Source organism: Corvus hawaiiensis, chromosome 8 (assembly GCF_020740725.1).
Source record: "Corvus hawaiiensis isolate bCorHaw1 chromosome 8, bCorHaw1.pri.cur, whole genome shotgun sequence".
Taxonomy (NCBI): domain Eukaryota; kingdom Metazoa; phylum Chordata; class Aves; order Passeriformes; family Corvidae; genus Corvus; species Corvus hawaiiensis.
The window spans coordinates 23777517-23801551 of record NC_063220.1 but is presented as its reverse complement, the minus strand read 5'-3'; the positions used below and the strand labels follow the sequence as shown (position 1 = coordinate 23801551).

The window sequence follows — 24035 nt, the reverse complement described above, 5'->3', positions numbered from 1 at the left end:
TCTATTTTGCTGAAGTTTGAAATTATTTGGAAGCACAGAAGGAGGCTGATGTATCCTTCTCGGGATTGATTTTAAGAAATCCAATCTCATGTCAACATCGTGATTAAACCTTTAAAGAAAACTATGTATGAAACCTAGTGGGAAAATTGTGTAACTCCATTTCTCAGCCTGTCAGAGTGAATCATGATATCTTGAAGGGGTGCCAGAAGTCTTATCTTGTCCCTGTAATTTCTCATATGAATTAGTCTAACTCTGTGTTGATCCCTCTGACGTGTTCTGTTGTCAGGCCATAACAAAATACATCTTGGTGGCCTCAGAGAGCAAAAGCTTTTGATCAAATTACGCTTTGTGTGGGACTGTCATGGATTTGCTGTGTAGCAGCTGACCAGCTTAAGTTTCTGCAGCTCACGTATGGAGTTTCATGTTGCCACGACTGTGTTTCTTGGGCCAGCTGGGACTATTTACTTTCTTTCAGACTAGGATTTTAAACAGGAGACGTTTATTGCACTGGTAGGTCCATCTTCCTCTGTCAAATCTCTTAGGAAGTTTATGCTGAATTCATCCAATTTCTTCTATATTAGTCCCTCTTTTTGATAATTATTTAGTGTGTTTTCAACATCAGTACATTACATATATGCTTTAGACGGTGAGAAGTGGTTTGTTTCTGTTTGGATTCTTAAATAATTTGTTCTCAAACCTGTTCTTAAACTCCTTTGGGAAGTAGTCTTCAGGAATATGGCTTTCTGGAGTGGGTTTAAATCTATTTAAATTTTGTGTATGCCTGCATTTTACCACGTGTTTAGCTTATCTGAAATGGTTCACTGAAGCATGCTGGCTAATTATGTGTCCAGCTCTATGTGGGTTATGCTGCTGAATCCGTTGAGGATTGGGATGTGAGTGGAAATAGCCCAAGTGCAGTCTCATTCCAGGGCCACTTTTATATATCTTGGTTAGTTAAAGGAGACCAATGTCAGACTGAAGAACTTTAGTCTCTGTTATCTTGCCTGTGTAGTAAAGTGGTTTGTTAACAATGACAGTTGTTGGCCTCTACCTCTGGGCAATGAAGAGTGGGCAGCCTCTTGCTCTCCCCTTCCCTTCTGGTCTGCAGGCATCCAGGTTTCTCCATGTTCAGGAACTGGTCCTTGCTCTGAATATAAAACACAAAAAAGATGAGGAGCCAATTTGTGCAGGATAGCTGCTGTGTGTTGGGTTTCAAATTTTTATAGAGCTCGTGTTTTCTGTCTTCTTTCCTTCTATTTCTTTATACTTTTTATTTTCAGATAGTTAGGAGCATACCTTTGTCAGCTAATGTTAGTATTATATAATTCCTGGCACCTCTCTATGTAGAGCATTCCTGTTTCTTCCCACTGCTCCATCAGGGCCAGATTTCAATTTAAAAGACAAAACCAGAAAAAAGGAGCATAGAATGAAAAAAAGAAAGGGGGGGGGAGGGCAGGGGGGGGAAGGCTTTAGGCTTTATTTCAGGCATATTTTTTGCCTTTTGAGAATGAACAAGGACTAGGTTTGCTGACACTCATTAGGGCTTTCTTAGGTTGTTGCTGGTCATGTATCGTCAGTGTTACGATTTACAGCAAGGTTCCTACATTGATGTAAATTAATTTAAAACTAAGATTCAGGTCAGGCTTTATTCATGTTTAAATGGATATTTCTTTTCCTGTTAATATTTTATGTATGGTTTTTGAAACACAAACCTCTGTGGGAAGGTCTCAGATGAAATACTGTATGAATATTAAAATAATATGCCTGAGTGTACAACATATTTTGGCTAGATTTTGTTCTCATTAAGTTTTTAATTATTTAATTCATTCTTAGAAGATACAGGCAACCTATCAGGAATGCCACCTCGTGGACATCTCCTAAATTACCACTATCATCTTGGTCATCAAATAGTGATTACCTCTTTTTAAAACTACAAGTACTTCAAAAACAGCATGGTTTTAATAGGTGTTCATAACAATTGCCATTAGAGAGAGATTTCATACGCTGGTGCACTTGTGATAAAGCAGACAGAAAGTAGATGTAATAATGCTTAGAGTAACAATGGCACTTAGTCTTTTAGACTGAATCTTAGATTCAGTCTTTCCTTAGTCATTAAAAAGAATGATTGCTAAAATTGGCTAATATATTTTTGTTCTAATTTTGTTTCTTATGTATATATTTTAGATCAAATTTCTTGAACTGATTCACGGTAAAGGTTATTGATAGAGTTTCTGGCATTTTTTTAAGGTTATGAAGCAAAATGGATCATCAGAGATATTAAACAAACTTTACGATACAGCAATGGACAAGCTGGAGGGTGTGAAGAAGGACTATGATGCTCTGAGGAAACGGTACAATGAGAAGATTGCGAGTCACAACACGGATCTGAGCCGCCTGGAGCAGGCTGAGGAGGAGAACAGACGTCTTCAGAAACAGATCGACATGCTAATGAAGCAAAGGGACACAGCAATTCATTTCCAGCAACAATATTCATCCTCTCTTAGGAGGTATAACCAAGTTTTGATGCCTTTGAGGTATCAATTCCAATGTAGCATCTTATTTTCATTGTGGTAGAATCACAAATAGCTTTCTAATCTTTTTTCTAAAATTTTCGTCTAGTATATGTAATTTTGGTGTGATGAGTAAGCATGTGTATTTATATAAAAATTTCTGAAAGGTTCTAGAATGCATGATGGGGATGTTAATTTGGAGAAATGGTTCATTTTCTTGAGAAAAGGATTTCCCAGTTATGGTTTTGGAATTGTGTGAGGAATTTTAACCATTGTTTAGCTCGTATGAGAAATGGATACTCTGCTTTTCAACCTATGTTTATTTTTAGTTGTAGATAGAGGAGTCAAATATAACCAGAATTTTGTTTAAGCTCTGACTTTCTTCCAAACAAACTCTTTAATGCATGGTGAGCCTATATATATATATATATATATCCTTATTTAAATATAAAAGCAAATCAGTAAGGGAATATAATTTCTAAAGGTGTTTTGCAGATGAAGATAATCTCAAGCCTAAATTAACTTTTCATGGTATTAGATTTGCAGACTGGGGGGGGGGGGACTGTGAGGGTTTAGGGCTGGCAGCAGAGTTCTCTGGCTGCAGGGGTTTGGGAGTCTTGCTTCACTGAGAAGGTGCTGCTACGAGCAGTGCACGTGTTAAAAAAGGAGGACACAGATGCTGTTATACCACACTTATCCCCCCTCTCTGCTCCTTGATACCAAGCCTACACAGTCAACCATATGGGGTAGGAAGGGCATCAGCATACACAAGGACTGCTGCAAAGAGCATCCATGGGTATGTTAAGAATGTTTTCGTTGACTGTTAGGGGTGATACACAACTCCTACAGACCAAAGCCAAAAAATGGGTTTTTCCACGTTCGTAAATGGTTCCTCATAATTGTTATGGTTCAGTCCTTAAAGAGGTTCTCTAATATTCCTTAGGTTCACTAATGTTCCTAGAGCAGTGGTTATTTTTTGCAGCGCAGAGAATACGGTTCACTAATGTTCCTAGAGCAGCGGTTATTTTTTGCAGCGCAGAGAATACACTTTGTAAGAAATCTCTGGTTGTTTTACCAGTGGATACATTTGGTTACCCAGCCAAATCCTTAACGTATGAAAGTGAGTAACAACTGTCTTACTGGTGTTTCCACTTGTTTTTAGGTTTGAATCAGTACAGCAGGAACTAAGCAACACCACAGCACAAAACAAAGAGTTGCAGAGAGAGATGGAGCGATTACAGTCAGAGGTGACAAGGTTCAAAACAATGCAGCTGAAAGCAGCCAAGGATGCAGAAAAATACAAGGAAGAAAGGGATTCTGTTTTCAATGAGTACCGCCTAATAATGAGTGAGAGAGATCAAGTAATCAAAGAGGTAGATAAGCTTCAGACAGAACTGGAGCTTGCAGAGTCCAAGCTGAAGAACACCTCTTCTGAGAAACGAGTGGCCAGTGAAGAGATGGAAGCTTTAAGACAGGTACTAACCTATTGTTTTAATGGGGAAGGGAAATGAGTATATGCTGTTGATGCTGGAATCAGGAATGTATGACTGATGAATGGAAAATAGGAATCCACTGCAAAGAGGAAGTTGTTTCCTGATGTTTTCCTATAGCAGTCCTTTTTACTGTCAATTTATCAAGCTTCCATATTTGAACAGAGTACCTGCCAGCTGAAATTTGCTATTCACTTGACTTAATTCTGTTCTGCATATTATAAATCCTTTCCTTTGCTGCATTAGTTGTTTTTACCTTCTTAAGTAATGCTCTCTATAATAATATAGCTCTAAATACTCATTATTTTAAACTTTTAACCTCTACAGGAACCACTGGATACTATCTGCTGTGGCTTAAGACGGTACATGATCAAGTCATCTCAAATACTTTTGCAAAGCCTGTGCTGACATGCATGTTCTTACTCATTTGCCCTTCTACTGCTTATAAGTTAAAGAGGATATTTTAAAGATTTTTTTCTTTAGAATTCAGGCATGCCTTAAAGCGTATGAAACCAGAACTTCCTATTTTTCAGCAATATGTTCTTGAAATGCTTATATCACAGCCATGTCAGAATGAAGCTGTTATGATTTCCAGAACACAATTTGCTGCTCAGTTTCATTTCCGCTGACATGCATTCACTTGACTATTTGGTTTACAAATACTTAATTTAGCATGAAATAGATACAAGCAAATGTATTCCATTGCCTATAAATCTCATTTTACTCTTTTCACAGCATTACATCCCAACAACATATTCTTACAAAAAATTAAGGTGTGGAGCTTTCTTTTAAACAAATAACACCATTTTTTGAGGAATAATGTGGATTGTGACATGTGACATCAGAGCTTCTAAACATGACTAAATTCTGATTTTAAGAAGCCATATTTTTCAGCTCTGCATATTTGTCAGCTCAGTAATTCAGCTCTACAGTGACTGAAGTTTTAATACGTTTTATACCTCTTCTACTTTCATCGAAACATTTAAGCCAATCAAAATGTCTGTTGATTTCAGTGGTAGGGTAGGCATCAGGGTAGGTTACTCATGGAAATAGCCACAATTAGTCATTCTGCTTCAATTTGTTCTATCTGTCATTGTAGCACTATGAGTAATTTGCCAAAGTGCCTTAAGGGGCAGGGAATTAAAATTTTAAATACATGGGTATTTACTTAAACAGGGTGTTTGAACAAGAATCAGCAGGAGCTTAGGACTGGTGAGTGTGGTGCTGGCAAGGCGGATCCATTGCATTTTTCTTCACCTCCAGAGCTGGCCCTTCAGTGAGCTTCTGTAATGTTCTGAAAGTTGTAAAATAACTGTACTGTGAGTTGTCTTTTTGTTCCCATTTTTCTTTCCTGTAGCTAACACTCTTCTTCTTGTAAAGAGGTATGTTCTTGCATCACTAGTACTGGCTTGCTGCAGCTGTGTTCAATGCATAAGGATTTTCTAGTTCTGTCAAGGAAAATGTTTGAAACATTGAAAAAATGTATCAATGAATGTATCAATTCACTTGAAATAGTATCCTGAAATATGTCCCCTGTAAGTGGGATTGTCCTCTCTGTGCATAGTTGTTCTGGTGCTCTCTGAAAAGGCAACTTAATGCTTTTCACTTTTCTTGTGATATATGGTACCTTTAAGTGCCCTGTTTTGTAGTGCTAATTGATTGTTTGAAACAGCACTGAACCCATTTAGGTAATTCTAAATGTAGTTTCTTCCCTGAAGCTTGTGTTTGCTAGTGTGCCTTTGGTGCCTCTGAAAAATTGTAGAACAACTGAAATGGAGAAGAGGTTGATTTTTTTAAGGCATTGTGTCTGAGCAGCTACTGATGAGGTCAGACTGTTAATTTCCAAGTTAGACATGTAAGCTTTTATTAGTCACACATGCCCAAACTTATTGGTTCAATAGACATCTGAAATGTACTAATTTTCTGGTATTAATAAATGATAGAAGAAATCTCATGATTTTTGCACTAATGGACAGTTTTGGATTAAGTTCTCATGAACTCAGACACTCAAAGCCAGGGATTGAATGTTATAGATTTCCCCCTCTCCTTTCTCCAATGGTGGTTTTTTGTTTGGCATAATCTTTTGCTATGGCAAGTACTTAGAATGTTATGTTTCATCTCAGTGATAGTAGGTTTTCCCCTCTGTTTAACAGATCTGTTATATTTTGTCCTTATGTTATATTCAGATGTGAGAACTTCCTTAAAACATAAAAATAATTCACAAATTCAGAATCATTCAACTCAAACTGCTCTACTGTTTTCAAACAGAAGCTGTTCTAGTCAGTGCCAAATGGCATGTTTCCCTATGCTGTCATGTTGTAATTTTGTGCAAATGTCACAGGAAAAAGACAGAGGTGAAATTTTACCACTGACCACTGGAGGCAATGGCTGCTCTTATTCGGATGGTTTATATTGAGCATGCTGAATTAAACTGTGATAGTGTGTATTTTTTCCAATCACTTAAAAAACCTGTAAATTCTTGTTTAGTGAAGGTCTTACTGAGAGCTTTCCCCTATGCCTTCCTTGTGACTTTTCATCTCAGCTGCTTGTGGGAAAAGGCTTAATATTTTTGTGTAAGTTTTATACACACATTTAAATGCAAGTTTTATACAAACTATAGTTAAACTGTGCAAAAGGCTGTTTCCAGTACTAAAACTTGTCTGCACCAACAGACAGTTCAGGGATTTTTCTCTCTTCAGAGATACTGAGCAAGGAAGGTCTTACTGGTGTTGAAAGCACTTGGGTGTTCTGGTAATTGAAATTCACTGACAGAGTCATTAAATTCTAGTGCTTGTCTGCTATTGTACAGCAAAAATGGCTCTCTTAATGTCATTGTTAATAGTCTGACTAGTCTTAATTAGATGCATATCTCAAAAACGATTCTATTAGTATAGCAAAATGCAATTATCATCTGTGTTTTAATATTCAATTTTATTCTTTGCAAACTGTAGAGGTAGAATCAGTTTATGACATGGTGTCTTTCTATCCCTAAGCACTTGAACCCTTTCTTCATTTTGCTTTTGAGATGTCAGCTGTCTCTGAGTTTTTTGCGATCAAAACATCGGTAGTTTCCAGCTAAGAGTGCCTGTGTGTAGGAGGACTTCTTTGTAGCCATTGACTGAATGCTGCTCGAGAGCTGAGCCATCTGAAAATTTAGTGGCATGAAATTGGATCATTTCAATGACCCATTCTTTTAATGGGAAGCCTAATTTAAATAATTTTAGAAGGGCAGATTCTGTTTTAGAACACGACTACATTTGCCTTATCTTTTTTATTACAATGCAGTTGAATTCCACACTTAAGATGTACTGTCATTCTGCTTTATAGAATATTGTAGTTTTATCTTCAAACATTCCGTAGCATATTGGTATCTTAATGGCATATAACTTATGTTCCTTTAAAACTTATGGAGAAGCTGTAAGGTGCTTATGTAGCTGGGTTGTCTAAATTATTTCAGTCCTGTGAAATTGAGGCAGTTGTTTAAAAATATTTGTAATATATTCTTACCCTTTTCCATATTTAACAACTTTTTTTTTTTAAAACACCAAGTCTGTCTGGTTAATAACCCTTTCTCGTTTAGGTTCCTCAAAGCTATGAGCACTTCCAGAATCTTGCTTACTTTTGACAAAGCACTGTGCTCATGTGATGGTGTGATATTTTTAATACCACATTTAATATTCTTTGCTAGTACTTACTTGTATGTAATGTGATCTGCTCCCATTTTTCAGAACATTAGTGGTAAACTCTTTAGGCTTTTAAGGTGTCATGACATGTAACCAATTGGAAAGATGAACTATTTCCTTCTGAACCTAACCTGCTGCAAACAACGGATCTTGTTTTAGGAACTAAACTCTGCTCTAGTGGAAAGAGATCGAGCGATTTGTGAGAGGAATGAGTTACTGGAAAAATACTGTCATGAAGTGAAGGACAAAGCTGAGGCCCAGAAGGAGCTCGATCAAGCTTGCAAGGATATAGAGACAGTGAAAGAAGAAAGAGATGTTGCCAGGAAAGAGAGAACTGAAGCTATCATCCAGAGAGACCATCTCCTAAGGGAATATTATCAAGCCCGTCAGGTATTGCAAGTCTTCACTGATGCCTTTTTTTCTTTTTTACCTTAGTTAGGTCAGTAACTTGCAAGAGATTAAAGGTCTGGGCACATTGGGAGTCTTCCCTCTTTTCCTCAAGTCACTCTAAAATACATACACGTGCACGTATGTTCTTCCAGACACACCGACAGAAATCCTTGTTTGGAAGACATACAGTTGTGCTTCATATTAAGTTTCTGTTTGTAAATATAAATAGAAAAAGTTTACATTTTAACCAAATTGTAAGTCAGTAAGTCTAGATTCATTAGTTTCATTTATGTTCTTGAGATTAACCACATGCAGTTGTTTGCAAGCCCACAGCTTGTGGTGGGCTGTACTGTTGTAGTTGGCTTGTGTTATTGTGCTGCAAGCTTAGAGTTTTCTCTGTATTTGTCTTACTGTTGTCACCATCTTTCTTGTTAAAAATAGAGAATTTGAGGGACAAGTTAACTTAAGAATAAAGTAATTCTTATCTAAAAGAAGAAGCATTAAATAAAAACTTTTTTTCAATTCCATTGCTCTTGAATTTCATTGCTTTGATTCCAAGGGGACCTGAATCCCAAGTCTTGGGATTTGTTGTCCCAGGGTAAATAACTGGTGTTAATGCAGGAAATGTGTTGTAACTGCATACAGTAGTGTGTCTGATTTCCAAGTACACTTGTGATTTTTTTCTGTCTGCTGAGCAGAACAAGATTGAAATATAGAATGTCATCTCTGAAAAATGAAACATTCACTGATGTTATTTTGAAGTGAGGATTCTTATTTATGTAGTTGTACAAATCTGTGTTCTACTGGATGAAATGCATTACAACAGGTTTTATCTTTCCTCCCACTTCCCCCAGAGTTGCTGTTAAAATAAATGAATATTTTTCATGAAAATGTAGGAATTTACTTTTCAATTTCAATTTTCAATTTCAATTTTCATGAAAATGTAAGAATCAGGCAACATACATATAGTAAAAGCTGTTTGTGCATAAGTATCTAAAAATTGTGCCTAAAATACTTCTCTGTGTTTCTTAATTCCTAGATACAGGATTCTGCTACCCTAGACATAGAAAGAGCAAACAAAGAAATCGAAATGCTTCGGAAACAATATGAGGCAATGTCACAAGAACTAAAAGAAGCTGTCCAGGAAGCAGAAGTAGCCAAGTGTAGGAGGGATTGGGCCTTTCAAGAGCGGGATAAGATTGTTGCAGAACGGGAAAGTATACGGTAAAGAACTGCTGGGTGATACATGAGTGATCTCTGTAACACCTGGTGTGCACTTGATGCAGTTCTAGGATTTACTAGTGCTTCCTGTGCATTAGCTGTCACATGGTGATTTTTTTTAAATATTGAGGGCACCTTACAGGATCTTTGTCATTTTCTGTGCTTTCATAACCTAAATGTCTCTAGTAAATACCCTTGAGTCTAACAGTGCTGCTGCATAGGAGCAGCCAATCGTGCATTCTTTTAGGCATGCTATACTAATCCTGCTGTAGCTCTAGTCCTGCAGATAATTCTTTACCTGTGGGGACATGCTCAAAAAGTATCCAACATATTTGCTACTAAATATATCTAAGGAACTAAGGGAAAATACTTAAATAAGGGTTTTTTCTGCTAGTTTAAAGAAGATAAGTAGAAACAAGGTTCTGAAAGGGATGAAGAATTAAGTCCCAGCATATGTAATTTTTTTCTTCCTTATCCTTTTTTATTTTGCAGATAGATACATTTTGAAACTGCTCTTTGAAATTTTACATTAACTATACAATGTGGTAAAACCAGTTTACTTTAATAGGATTATAAGTAACTAGATTGAAACTTTTTTCTTTTGAAGAACTTTGTGTGATAACTTAAGGAGGGAGAGAGACCGGGCTGTGAGTGACTTGGCTGAAGCTCTTCGCAATCTGGATGACATGAGAAAGCAGAAGAATGATGCCATTCGTGAACTGAAGGAACTGAAGTATGTTAGAGAAATGATCAAACTGCATGAAAGTTTGTGATAAAAACTTTGTTTTGTTAGCTGTGTTCTTAAGTGAACCATATGTTGTTACAGCTGTAGGCAGCAGGCATTCATGTTATCGTGCGTGGAAGCCTTGCCTTTATTTATAGTTATCATGGAAATTATTATGCTGGACGGTATTAATTTTATCTTATTAATGAGACTCATAGTATAAGCTTTGTGCTGTGGAGATACACTTAATGCTGGGATCCTTTCACTGAAGTCATATTAACTGCAGTTTAGTTCCTCTCAACTGTTTACTTACTGGTTTACGGGAGAGGTTTTGCCATTGGTGTTTATCATGCCTTGCATACTGATGGAGCTCATCTGAGGGTAAATTAAATGCGTTTTTGAAGATGTGAGAAACCTAATAGTGCACTTAGTCATGTAAAAATATTGCAAAAAATGTAAGACTATGTTAAGACAATATATAGAAATGGAAAGTCGATTTGATAGCAGACCAAGAATACTGGAAAGACAGAAGCTGAAGGAAATTTTTGACACAGCTTGGATTTTTGATTTAGAAAACCAAATACAAAATGTATCACAATCATAACATTATTTTTCACTTTATTTAAAAGGGGGTTGTCTCTGTGTGCAAGTAATAATTTTCTTTGCCTAGGGAAAAGATGGAAAATCAATTGGAAAAGGAGGCCAGATTTCGTCAATTGATGGCCCATAGTTCTCATGACTCAGCCATAGATACAGATTCTCTGGAATGGGAAACAGAAGTGGTAGAATTTGAAAAAGATAGAGTAAGTAAAATCATACACTGCATTTTCCTGTGTATTGGATAGCTCTGAAGCCAATTATAATCTTTTAATACTAGATAAGATTAAAAATATGATTTTGGTCTTTTCAGTTCTTTATTGTTTGGCAAAGAACCACGTAGGTGTGCATGGAGGTGCACATGGAGGCAGCAAGTGCAGTTACAGCTACATGGAAGTAGTTGATAAAACCAAGCTGTTACATACAAGCTTTATAATTTTCTTCATATGCATTATAAATAAAAATAGTTCCTACATCTAATGTTGCAGGGTACCCAGGTCCATCTAGTATAGGGTTCTTTAAGTTTGCAATTCACTGCAGACATGGAAGTGCTAAGGCAGCCAAAACTTAAAATGTGAAGGAAACCATGATATTAGAGGCCAATCTTTTACTCTTACAGGCAACGACACTTAAAATCTATGCATAAAATAGTTTTACACTAAGCTATTTCTCCTACTTTTGCTCAGATATGCTGGTTGGAAAATTTAAAGTATTAAAAGTATTAATGGTGAACATGTATTTTAGTGCAACATTTCTTTTCAGTTTGAAGATCTGGGATGAAAGGAGATGCTAATCTCTTGCTTGTCTGTAGAGGAAATTAAATCCCTTTTGTATTTTGGCATATTAAGTAAAGTTCTTATGTTTAGCAATCCAGATAACCTCTACTTCCTCTCATTAACTTAGCAGTATTTTTCTCCCTATAATTTCACTTTTTTTCATTGTAGTCCAGAATTTTTATTTTGCTGCTATGTAATTCTTGTATGTTCTTCTATTTGAAATGTTTGGCTGGTACATCACATTTGTTAGTGTTAATGCCAGAGGACACCTATAACTAATGGAATTGGGAGCTTATATATTTACGTACAAAAAATAAAAACTTGCCTGATGCAGGAGCCCTGTAAATGTAAGTACATAGTGCAAACATGCCATAATGCCTCTTGCTAACAGACACTGTTTGCCAGTGCAGTTGAATCACTTGTTATTAATATTTGCTAGGATGATATGGACTTGAAAGCACTTGGTTTTGATGTGGCAGAAGGTGTGAACGAGCCGTACCTCCCTGGAGACTGTGGGATCTTCGTTACCAAAGTAGACAAAGGAAGTATTGCAGATGGTCGGTTAAGGTAAGGTTTGACTTTGGAAGACACCTGTCTTTTGTTGGTCATAATAGACTAAATATGAGCATATTGGAAATTGTCTTCATTGTTTTCATTTTTTGAAGTTCTTTTTTCTTTATCATTTGTCATGTGTATATTATTAATGTTGGTTGGGAAATCACACTGAGAAGACCAATGCCTAAAAGCATTACAGAAATTAAACACTGGTTGACTCAGCACTTAAAGCTCAACAGGATTTGAAATGTTCTCTTGTTGTACTGTGCCCCATTTACTCCATTATTATCTCCTCAAATCTGTTTTTAAAAAGATCTATTTATTTAAATTTTGGGAAAGATGTGAGGGTAAGTTTTTGAGGGAGGGCAAGAGAAAAGGAGAGTAGAGCAAGGATCATTTGGAGCCATCTATTCTTAGTGTTGATAGCAGCTTTTTAGTGACTCTTCTCTGTACAAAGAGTTGCTTTTAAATAAGAAGTAGTCAGTAGTGATTTAAGGATATACTTTTCCTAGTGAAGTGCAGGCTAGCAGTCCTGGTTTTCATTTAGCTGCTATTTAATGCTTTTTCAGGAATGGATAACTCCAGGTAATGGAGGATGAGTTTATTGAGATCAGCTCTGTTGCATGTCTCCTCATGGAACGTTATTCATGTGCAGTGTCCAGCAAAGTGTGCTTATAACTGACCTGCCTAATTCTGTATATCTACCAGAGTGAATGATTGGCTGCTGAAGATAAATGATGTGGATCTTACCAATAAGGACAAAAAGCAAGTTATAAAAGCTGTTCTAAATGGAGGAGGTGTTATTAATATGGTGGTTCGAAGAAGGAAGTCTTTAGGTGGGCGAGTGATAACACCTCTTCACATCAATGTTTCTGGACATAAAGGTAATGACTGTAAAGGATGGATATAAATGGCACATGTTTGTTCAGCCAGATAAGGCTTGCCATAAAGGTACATGTTCTCTGAGCCTTTGCTTAAATCACACTTACACTGTTATGACCTCCTAGATAGGGGTTTTCTTTTTTTTTTTTTTTTAAACCGAGAATGCTGTTATTAATAATAGCTTCATTCTGTAAGTACAGGTTTTCTTTTTGTCCTTGGGTGGGTTTGAGTTGATTTTTTTTTTTTAAATACTTGTCTCTAGTTAGCTGCCAGTTTGGAATGTTCCTGGGAGTGTAAACAAGTCTGTTAAACCCAGTTACCCCATCTTTGTGTGATTATATTAAGTTTTTGGGATACTCAAAATCCTTGTTTTCCCTGTCTTGTTATTTCTTTGAAAAGGTTTTCAGAAATTGAAATTCATTTGGATTGGTAGTCATACTTCTTTCTTGTGCAGGCAGGTCAGACATGCCATTTGAACAATATATTTGAATTGCAGAATCAAATTCTTTTTTGTGTATTTCAGATAGTGGGGTCAGTCTAGAAAATGGAGTATTTGTTGCTGCTGTTGTGCCTGGAAGCCCAGCTGCCAAAGAGGGTTCCCTTACTGTGGGAGACAGAATAATTGCTGTAAGTCTTAAGAATGCGTTTGCCTTTTTAAATTTTTATTTATTTTGAAGTGTTATCGTTGATGCTACTCTTTAAGATGCCAAGCATTCCAATTAGTTTTTTACTTTTGCAATACAAAGTCCTTTTTGTAAATTTAGAATAGATACTCTATATTAATTTTTTTGTATGCTGAGTGATGAATAGAATGTGCAGCTTATTTCCTGAGTTCATGTGAGAATTTTTGTCAGAAGCATTAACTTATTCTTCACACTTGGCTTATATATACGTATATAATGATATCTGTGATTCTTTTATTGACTAGGAAAGGTCAGTTCCAAAAAGGCATCACTTTATCGGATGAGACGTTTCTTGTCTTGTAAATGTTGGTACCACAGCTGTCCTCTGTTCTGGGGAGAAAGTGTGTCCCTGGGTGCATTTGCAGCCTTAGGGGATGGGTGTGGTTTGTGCACTGTGAAAGGGGAGGTGGTTGCTGTCGGTACAGCTGCACAGAGGGCAGGGGTTTTTACACTGTGTCCCTGCAGGAATAGCAGATTGTACTTAGGAGTTTTCTATTCTCCACTCGTGAGGAATGCACAAACATCAACCAGACTTCAGTCATGTATACATTGTAGAGTAGTGTTTTCCCTGTCTCAGAGATACTCTACCTTAAATCCTCCCCACCTATTACCTTTGATTTACAGACGTCTGTTGTGGTTTCTTTTGTGTATAGATCAATGGCATTGCACTAGATAATAAATCACTTACTGAATGTGAAGCTCTGCTACGAAACTGTAGGGATTCCCTTACTCTGTCACTCATGAAGGTGAGTAGCAGAAGCTAAATTTGCAGAATTCTCTTGAACTTATACAGAATTATTCTAGTTGTTCAGGGAAGAGTGTATAAAAAAAAAAGAGTATATCAAAATGGGAAAAAGACAACCATCTGGATACATTTCACTGGTGGTACACTCCCTCAACAGTTATTTCCAAGGTAAGGCTCCTGTGCCATCTAGTAGGAAATGGGACTAACTTACTGTCTTCTTTCCCATTTGTTTGCTGGTCACATGAAATGAGTGCCACAATTGCTTGCTGCTTCTTGTGTTTTGCTTCAGAGCTGCAGCACTTTTGTAGGTGAAAGATAAACTGCCCGCTGTCTAAAGAAAGGTAGCTTTTAGTCAGGAGGGTGTTGTGCAGAAAACTGAACTTTTGCTATCATGAAGATTAAGTACAAAGCTTTGTTTTTCAGGCTTATTTCTATAAAGTACTATTCTGATTTGCTCTCGAGTTTAGAATCCCATTATTCTGGGCCTGTCACATGGATTTTGAGAGTCGTAATTTCAGATCTAGATACCTTGAAGTTTTAAGAAAGTAAGATGATGAAATGTTTGAGGGGAAGTAGGCAATGAAAGTTATCTTATTGGCATCACTTATCAGAGGCAGAAGTAGAATGCAGGTCCCTTCACTTTCAGTTGAGTACTTTTGCCATCATGTGGAGTTGCCCTTGGGGAATTATTCTGAAAATGTTACAAAAATTTTTTTAGCTTCATTTTATCTGATGTTCTGTGCTTTGAATTGTATGATATTTCTAAGTGTATATTGAGGTATACATAAATCAAGGAGGCTAGGATATGATTCATACTAAACAGAAATCAGCTACAATAAGGTGATCACATGTGGTTTTCGTTTTAGGTTTTTCCTCAGAGTTCATCTTGGAGTGGTCAAAATATATTTGAAAATTTGAAGGATTCAGAAAAAATATCAAACTGTAGAGTTCATGCATCAGAGATACAAGCACAAAATAAAAGAAATCTGAAACTCAACAGCTCAACCCAGACCGACATTTTCAATCCAGACATCATGGATGGCAAGAAGGACCAGAGTGATCAGGGCAGCGCTTCATTTTGCGATCACAAACCTTTCCCTAGTAACACATTACGAGTAGACTCTCGTAGGAACACAGTGCACAGTTGCCATAGTAATTCAGAACACAGTCTCAGCTCCTTCAGCCCAGAGACATATGGGGACCAAGGCTATGGAGCTGTTGACCTGGACAACAGGAGGCTGCCCTATGAACCTACAGGAACTGACTGTATGATGGTTGAGACAGCATTTGACAAAGGACATGGAACTAAGCACAGTGGTGGTACCTGGCCAAAAGTCATGGTTAATATCTCAGCAACAGAAACAGAAAAGTTCTCTGTGTACAAAAAGCCAAAACAAAGGAAATCTATTTTTGACCCTGATACTTTCAAAAGGCCACCAACTCCTCCCAAACTGGAGTACCTTTCCCCTAATCAGGTGACAGGCCATTCACCTCAGCCATCAAAAGCTGAAGTGGCTTCAACTCCTCCAACTCCTCCTAAGAGAAGTGACTCTATCAAATTTAAACATAAACAGCAGGCAAGCTCTGCATCAGAGTCTACAGTAACAACAGGATCACCACCCACCAGCCCAGCCACTGCCCAAGCTCCAGTTTCCTTGGCACTTAAACAGGACTCTGCTACTTTCAAAGGGCTCAGCAGGAATGCGGGGCATTATTATCGGGAGGAGGGAATTGACTGCACTCATCTATCTTCAAGGAAATCTTGTGAAGATGACATTGGCTTTCAAAGAGTTGAAGAGCCAGAGATTAAAAGACCAAGGCCAAAATCGGCTCCTGCTCTGAGGCATAAAATGACCCCTGTGCCCATTCCTAATCCTGCACTTCAGGTAGAAGATTGGTATATTGAAACACAAAGCTAGAAACTTTGAAGTGTATTAGCAGTGTGGTTTTGGGTGCCCAGTTACATACCGAAGCAGGAGAAGCATAGCCTGTCCTCAGAATCCAGGTCCTCTGAACTCAGGCTCAGTTGGCACTTGGCAGTATCATGAAGTACAAAACCAATTTGTGGAGTTTCAGTATTTAACAGGCAGTGGTGACCACCAAACAGAAAAATAGAGTTCTGCTTAGCTGCCATATCTTGGGTTTTAGTGCTGCTTGTTGGAACATCTGGGCTCTTGTATGTTTTTGACAACCTGAAAAGACATAAATAAAAATGCAAAGTATCAGCTTTAGAAAAACTGAAAATAGGGTCTCTGAAGTTTTGCGTAAGTCAGATTGGTTGTCCAGATCACTGTACAATTTAATGGAAGAAGGTGTACCATCCATAATATTGGGTTTTTTGTAAGTCTTTGTATGTGCCTAAATAGTTTTGTGCATCTTATCTGAAATTCATTGGGTGTTAGGCCCATTACACTGTGAAGGTGAACTGCTTATTAGAATATGATGAAAATTCAAAATGAGCATATAGTTTGTTAGAATAAACAACCCTGCTGAGAAGATGGTGGGTCATATCTTGACACAGAGTAGATGGAAGAAAAAATTTTTGTGCTCTGGGAAGGACATATTTAGATGAGTGCATTATATAAAGTGACATAATCAATAATGTCATTTCAGGTTCACTGCCTCAGATTTGCTCAGCTGACCCGTAGAGATTTTTTTTCTTTCCCAACTGAAGTTTACAGAAGCATTATTTTTTTTTTAATGTAATTACATCATAATGACTTAGAAGTTCATATTCTTTTCCCTTACTTGTTTATACCTGGATAATCTCACCTTGTTCACAGAATTTTAGAAGCAATACAGATGGCTGAGCTGAATGGGAAGTAGTGCAGGGTTAGAGCCATATCCTGCAACAGTACTGGTATAAGAGAACAGTTGGAAGGTTTTTATGCCTTTTTTTTTTAGTCTGCTTCCATTGTGTTTTGTCTGCTTCCATTCCTTATGCCTTCCCAAACATTTTTAAGAAAAGTATTTATGGGGAGCTTTAGGCCTCTGTGTAAGCACTGCTCAGCAAAAACAAAAACATGCCTGTATTACCAGCACTGCATCCAGCACATTCAAAAAAAAACCATAGTCCATACAAGCTACTGTTAAAAAAAGGAATTCTGTCCGAGCCAAAACCAGCACAACAAATGACAGAAAAGCATAAGGGTTTAATTTTGTAGCTGTAATCAGCAGATTTGGTCTGAAGAGTAGTATGGCTAAGAGAAAGGTCACCTGTTCTCATCAAGAACTGCACTGCAAGAAGTGAAGGAGGGCATATGCTAATGTCTGTTTTTAGCACATATGTAACAACAAAACATCAAGATATTGAGCACATTTGAATAAGGGGTGTTTGCTTTATGTAGAATATCAAGTTGATCCATTAGCACCGATAGTCCCATTCTTCGTTGTAGTGCATTGTCATGAGCATACACACTGCTCTGATTATAATTATAGTATTATTTGTATAGTGAGAAATGAGTGAGGGAAGAGTTGCCAGTTGTGGCAAGGACAAATGTAGCTGAGGACTTGCGCCCAGGAGCTTTGTTAGCTGGAACAGAGTGGGTGGTTTTGGCACTCACTGTTGAGGATACCAAAAGGGTATGTGGGGACATACTGCAGTTGCTTCGATGTACTGCCCGAGCTGTGTTACAGGTGTCAAGTAGGCGTTGGTTCAAGGTAGAGAGGAAAATTATATAATAGAATTACAGTGACTTTTTTTCTGTTTTGTTTCTTTAAGGTTACTTTATGTATTAGTTAATTTTTGTTTCTAGGATTAAATTAAAACTAGGTTCTATGATTCTTTTTTATTTTTCTTCTCTTTCCCCTGTCCGCCTGAAAATAGGCAGAGCTTTGTAACTCTAAAGGTGTTGGCTGGAGAGCACAAGTGATACTGTGCCTCAAAATGTGGACATCGTTCACTCTGAAATTTTTTTTCTGATGGAATTGCCCTTGTCCATTGCAACTACATCAGGCTGTTGTGACAGTAGTGCCCGGTCTGCACACATTCACTCCTGAAGTAGTATTTGTAATATCAAAATACAGTGTAGTTTAATTTGTAGCCATATTGGGTGTTGTCAGTTTACTTAGATGTGTATATACACAGTTAATTTTGTGTACTTTGATAAGCTGATAAAGTTAAGTGTGCTTTAATTCCTGAGTAGTAGGTGGAACAATTACTAGTGTAGACATGAAAATGATCAAGTACTGGTTCTAAGAAGGCACCTCTGCCTTTTAGAGACTTTGAGCTCTGAGTAACTCTTCATTTAATTAAAATACTGCTATCATAAAAACTGTGAGAACATTTTCAATAATTATTTTTCACTTTTTACATGCATCAGTCTCATATTTTGTGTTGTACATTTCAGATGTATGAACACCATGTGCTGAGCCCTACACTTTGCAGCTCTCCTGGATCACTGTCAATATCTGAGCTGTTCTCATGTGTTCTTAACTCACCAGTGTCTACTTGTTATATACAGAACAGAAGTTGTGAGGTTCTAAAATCTGAATTGCTTGTTGAAGAGAGGTTACTCCACATGTATCTGGAAATGCAGGCTTGGAGGAAAATGCTTTCTGGCTTTTTAGCAAGATCTTCTGTAGCAAGTACTTGCAGCAATAGCGGCTGAAATATCCTGTGGAGGTGTTATTTTAACGGAGAAATGTAACTAAATCCTGGATGGTTCATTGAAGCAAAAAATATCAGTTAAATTGCAAAAATTGGCCTAAGAAGATTGCAAAAGAAAAAAAATAATAACAAAGTAGGATGGGGGAAAAATGGCTAGAAGGACATCATTGAAAGACAAAGGTGTAAGAAGCACTGTGGTGCTTCCACACTCTGGAATGGATACTTGAAAGTTTGACATTGCTTATTGTTCCACAGTTTGGCTATTTTACTCTTTTAAATCTCCAACTTCCTGTAATCAAATTTCTGTGTTCTTGTAGGTGCAGAAATATGCTCCAGCTAGTGAGGAGCATCTGTCTCCAGAGCTACAGGAATGGGCACCATATTCCCCAAAACGTTCTGCTAGGCACAGTGATGGCTTTGTGCCTGCTGCCTTGTACCCTGGCAGCATGTCAGGAGGTGAGTGACAGAACCTAACTGCTTTCTAGGAATGCCCCAAGGCGTTTGTTCGCATTGGACAGTATTGGGGATTAGTCAGTACTTCTGCACTTAGTTAAGTACAGAAGAAATACGACTCAGAAAACATATTTCCATGGTCTATTGTGGTCTGAACATGGTGTGCTCAGCTTTTGGACTGTAAAGAAGTGAAACCTGCTTAAGAATCGCTAACGAAGCTGGGCAACTTCTGCCTGAAGGATTTGTTTTCATCAGTTTCTGTGCAGAGAATTTCTCAATACATTAGTGCAGAACAAGGTGTAGCCTGTCCATTAGGGGGACAAGTAAGATTTACAGTATTTTTGAAAGTAAATGGAGTATCCCAGACTTTACCTACTTTATTTCTGAAATACTTACAAGGAAGAAGATCTGTTATTCAGGAAGTGAAACACATTAAGTTCTACCTGTTGTAAATATTTGGGATATCGGATACTGAGTGCCCAAACTGACTGTGATCTTAATCTAAATAAAAGGTTAAAAGTGAGTGTGTTTGAGATATTAAGATACTGAAGAGGGGACTCACAAGAAGCTCAGTATATATCAATATAATCAGGTGGAACAGAAACCATGATTTTGTCTCAGTTGATTGAACAGTTGTTGGTATTGAAGTTCATGTTAGCAGGTTTTCCACTGACTAAATGGAGTGCTTAACGAGGTAATTAGGATGTTGTATGCTAGTTAATTTGAAATAGTCAAGAAGCATTTGGTAAATGTGTTGTCAGATAGTTTGCTCATTCTTTAGTGCCTAGTCTTAGATTTCAGTTTTCAGCAGTTGTATATTAATCTTAAATTTCAAATCAAGATAATATTGATTTTTATGAGTTTATCCTCTCTTCTTGTAAAGCCCCAAACTCCTGTAAGTTCTAGAAATTATGGAAGATTTTATTCTTATTGGAGAACATGAAGGTAATAATCTGTGTATCTGGAAAAATGCAGAGCTTCAAACAATGGTGTCCCAGTCAGTTTTCAGAATGTAAAGACATCCTCAAGAGTAGCTCACACCAAGAAGCTTTTCCTCTTCTTTGATTTCTTTTACTCTTCTCTCACTTTCTCTCTTTCTCAATGATAGTAGAAAAAGTAATAAAAGGTATTATTTCTAGCCTTGTAGTTAACTTTTATCTTAGCATGATACTTTTGCACAATAACTGAGTCAAGTCAAACCTACTAGACAATATTAGACAATATGAGTCTATGTCTTGAAATGAGAACAAGTCTTTGCTGTTGTGTTCTATGATACCAACTCATTTAAGAGAAAATTAGACTAGTTTAGTACTGAAGGATGAGTGTATTTAAAAGAACAGCTTGAGTAGTAAGTTTCAGAAATAAATATTGAAATTCTAGAATTTAAAGTCATGTTAGAAGTGGGCCTCTTTGAGGCAACAAAAGAGAGGAACCAGAATAATTTTAGCTACAGTCAGTTCAAGTGCCAAATAGAAACATGCATGCTGGTTGGATGACTAAATGCAGAATTTTCATTCCTGAATAAAAATCTTCTGTACTTGAAAACAGAGCATCTTTTGATTACTAGCACATACTAAAATCATATGCTGTGAATGGCTTCATTTTGGGTAATATAATCCACTTTATTACTGACTCATTACAGAATTATAGACAAGATTTTAAACATGCATCTATTATCAAAAAGGTGTCGTATGGTGCTTAATAATGTATTTGTATGCCAATATTTTTATTTATCTTATATGTAAATGTTGCAATATATAATTATAAAATATTAAGGTGTATTTTAAAATCTGTACTTTATATGGTAATAATGTTGATAAGAATATGCTTTTATCATCTGAAGCAGGGACGGTACCAAGAAGCTTAGCACCATGTCCTGCAGTGACTGCTGTTATGAGAAATCCAATCTATACTGCTTGGAGCCATAGAGTTCACACCAGCAATTGCCCATCAGTTGCCAGCCAAATATGTCATCAGCATCTGCATCCCAGGTGTTTTGAATTTTTTATCTCCCTAAAATTTTGTTTTCATTAGGATAAAATTGCTTCTGGTGGTTTGGTAGAGTGCAGAGTAAAACATACTGCTGTTGAGTGTTATTTTGATCCAGGGTTCTTAAAGCCATTACTGCATTATCAAATGCATTCTTATTGCATATAAATGATATGCCAGTTGCTTTTGTGTCTTTCAGTAACTGATGGATTAGGTTTCTCTCTGCCCCACTGACTGATACTGACAAAGAAATTAACTTTTTAATTAACTAATTTCTAATATTTTTTCTTGTCATTGCCCAAACAAGCAAAGCTTTCTCCTCTTTTATAGTACTTCAAGGCTATTTTTCTTTTGGCTTCTAATAATTCATAAAACTATGGGACAGTGTAAAAGTGGGAAGAAGAGAAGCATTCATTTTATTCAGTAGCACAGGGGCTAACCAAAATTTTTTGTTGGCCAGTTTCTGTTTGCTGAGGTTCTTTGCCCAATTCTAACTGTTGCTCTATACTGCTTTTCTTTTGATGTAGCTCCCAGCATCAAGGTCGCCTGAGTTTGGACCTAAGTCATAAACACTCCAATGACTACTCTGAAAATTCACGTACAAGAGCATCTCATGGCTCAAATTCATTGCCATCTAGTGCCAGACTTGGTAACTAGCTTTTCTGATTTATTTCCTGTGGGATTTGTGTATATTGGAGAAAATTATAAATGGGAAACTCCTTGAGTACCCCTGTTATGGCATTGTCATCGTTGGCAAAGCCTAAAAGCTTCTGGTGTTCCTTTGCTTCATTTCTTTTGGGTTTATGACTAAAGGTGTTCCCTGGAAGTTGCTGTGTTTAGTTTGTTCTTCACAGTCTCTTTGAAATGGTCTATGCGTGTGAGGGATTCTCCTTTCCATGTCTGTTACACTTTGAAAGTATCCTAGAGAGATGGGAGGTAGGGCCAAAGGTTGACATTCCATGAGCTGGCGAGAAGAAAGAAAAGGAGAGAGCCCCCTGAACAAAAAGTCAAGGATGACTAATGGTCAAATGTAAACGGTATTCTTGGAAAATAAATTATGTTTATGTTAGTTGATTGACATGTAAACTTTATTTATGCCGAGCCTAATGATACCAAAGCAAATGCATGCTTTGTAGAAGTGACATTTTAACATTTTAGGTTTATTAAAATTATAATTTATGTAGTAACTGGGGGTTTTGTAGGTGTTTGTGCTCCTGTGTTCTGTCAAAGACTGAGTAGAGCATGGTAGCTTTATAAGCACAGCAAAAAGGAGCATAACTATTTGCAACCAGTATATCAGTGATGTTGTATTCATCCAAGCAGAATGTAATAAGAATATTTTAAATGCCCTTTGCAAAGTCCTATGGATTCTTAGTGAACAGAGATGTTAGATTCTTGCTTGGACTTAGAGTAAAGTTTAACTTCATAGGAAAATACTCAAAATATTTTTTCATACAAGGATAAACAGTGCATATATACTGTGTAGCTGCGTTGTGCTCTGTTTATACTGACTGTGTAATCAAGACCATTTGCTACAATTATGATATTCACAATTATGAGGGTAATCATCAAAGCTCTTGTCTTGATCATTTAGAGGCCATTTTAATCCTCATTGAAGAAGTACAATCTAAATGTACTTTTTGTTTAATGTAGCTGCTTTTACTTCTGTCATTTTAATGTTTCCTTGTTTTAAAAATAGGTTCTTCGAGTAACTTGCAATACAGAACAGAACGAATTAAGATCCCTTTAACACCAAGATATCCAAGGTCCATGATGGGCTCTGACAGAGGTGAATTATTTCATAAGTAATTTTAATCGTACTGTTTTCAGTATAACTGATACAAAGCCCTTGCAGCTGTTAAATCAGGTTGCTCCACGATCTAAGTAGGACAATTTTATTAAGATTACAAAATCTGTATTTTGCCGGGGAAACGTTAAAAAAGAAAAGAAACTTCCACTAGAAAGTTGTTTTTTTCTGATAGTTGACTTGAGTACATGGCACACTGAGTAAAAGTGCAGACAAAAGTAAGAATAAGCATTGCTGTATGATAGTTGTCATTTCTTCTAGAATGATGCCTTGAAAATTTTAACAGTGAGATAACTTGCATTTCTTTTTTCAGTCTGTAAGTATATCATTTACTTACGTTGTATCACTGATTGTAAATTATACTATTTGAAATGCAGTGAAAATATTCCAATACTTCGCTCAAAATTGCTTGGTGGAAGATGTTTAAAGACAAGCAGTAGTTGGAGTGCTGTGGAATCAGGAGTTTGCTGTCAGCAATCAGCAACTCTTCACTGCCATCATCGCTCAAATGTTCTGCAGCATTAATGTATTGTATGCAGTGCTTTTCCTAACTGGGCAAATATAATTCTTAAAAATAGCTTTCATTTGTGATTAATAATTTGAGTTTATTTTCTCTAGCTTTTCAAAGGGAGCAAACTGTCAGGGCACTTGTTTGGTAGATTACTTACGGAGCAGACAACCAGGGTAAAGATGCAAACTAAGTCATGTCAAGCTTGTCTGAAATTTCAGAGCTTTCCTGTCCCTGTGTAGGATTCATGCTTGGGTTCTGTTATCTTTTTCAGGTGTTGCATAATATATCTCCTATGTAAAGGGAAGGGCTGCACATAAATATTTTATTTGAAAACAAACCTACATATTAGATTTTTATTTTACTTCCTTCCTGTCTTTTATTATTTTTCTTTAATGTGCTTTTCAGACATG

General features: G+C 36.9%; 1 protein-coding gene across 6 annotated transcripts in view; it reads left to right on the top strand.

The window, feature by feature from the left end:
- DLG5 (discs large MAGUK scaffold protein 5) overlaps positions 1 to 24035 on the top strand; it is a 100379-nt gene that overhangs the window by 59127 nt on the left and 17217 nt on the right. For 4 of the 6 annotated variants that reach the window (XM_048310655.1, XM_048310651.1, XM_048310653.1 and 1 more), the window contains exons 6-20: positions 2248 to 2507; positions 3673 to 3985; positions 7843 to 8073; positions 9113 to 9297; positions 9902 to 10027; positions 10689 to 10821; positions 11831 to 11958; positions 12655 to 12830; positions 13352 to 13455; positions 14165 to 14257; positions 15123 to 16142; positions 19183 to 19321; positions 21162 to 21309; positions 21835 to 21956; positions 23007 to 23096. In XM_048310655.1, coding sequence (XP_048166612.1) covers positions 2248 to 2507; positions 3673 to 3985; positions 7843 to 8073; positions 9113 to 9297; positions 9902 to 10027; positions 10689 to 10821; positions 11831 to 11958; positions 12655 to 12830; positions 13352 to 13455; positions 14165 to 14257; positions 15123 to 16142; positions 19183 to 19321; positions 21162 to 21309; positions 21835 to 21956; positions 23007 to 23096 — 3268 coding nt within the window. The remainder of the gene's footprint in view (positions 1 to 2247; positions 2508 to 3672; positions 3986 to 7842; positions 8074 to 9112; positions 9298 to 9901; positions 10028 to 10688; positions 10822 to 11830; positions 11959 to 12654; positions 12831 to 13351; positions 13456 to 14164; positions 14258 to 15122; positions 16143 to 19182; positions 19322 to 21161; positions 21310 to 21834; positions 21957 to 23006; positions 23097 to 24035) is intronic. The other 2 variants (XM_048310652.1, XM_048310650.1) reach the window with 1 other exon arrangement.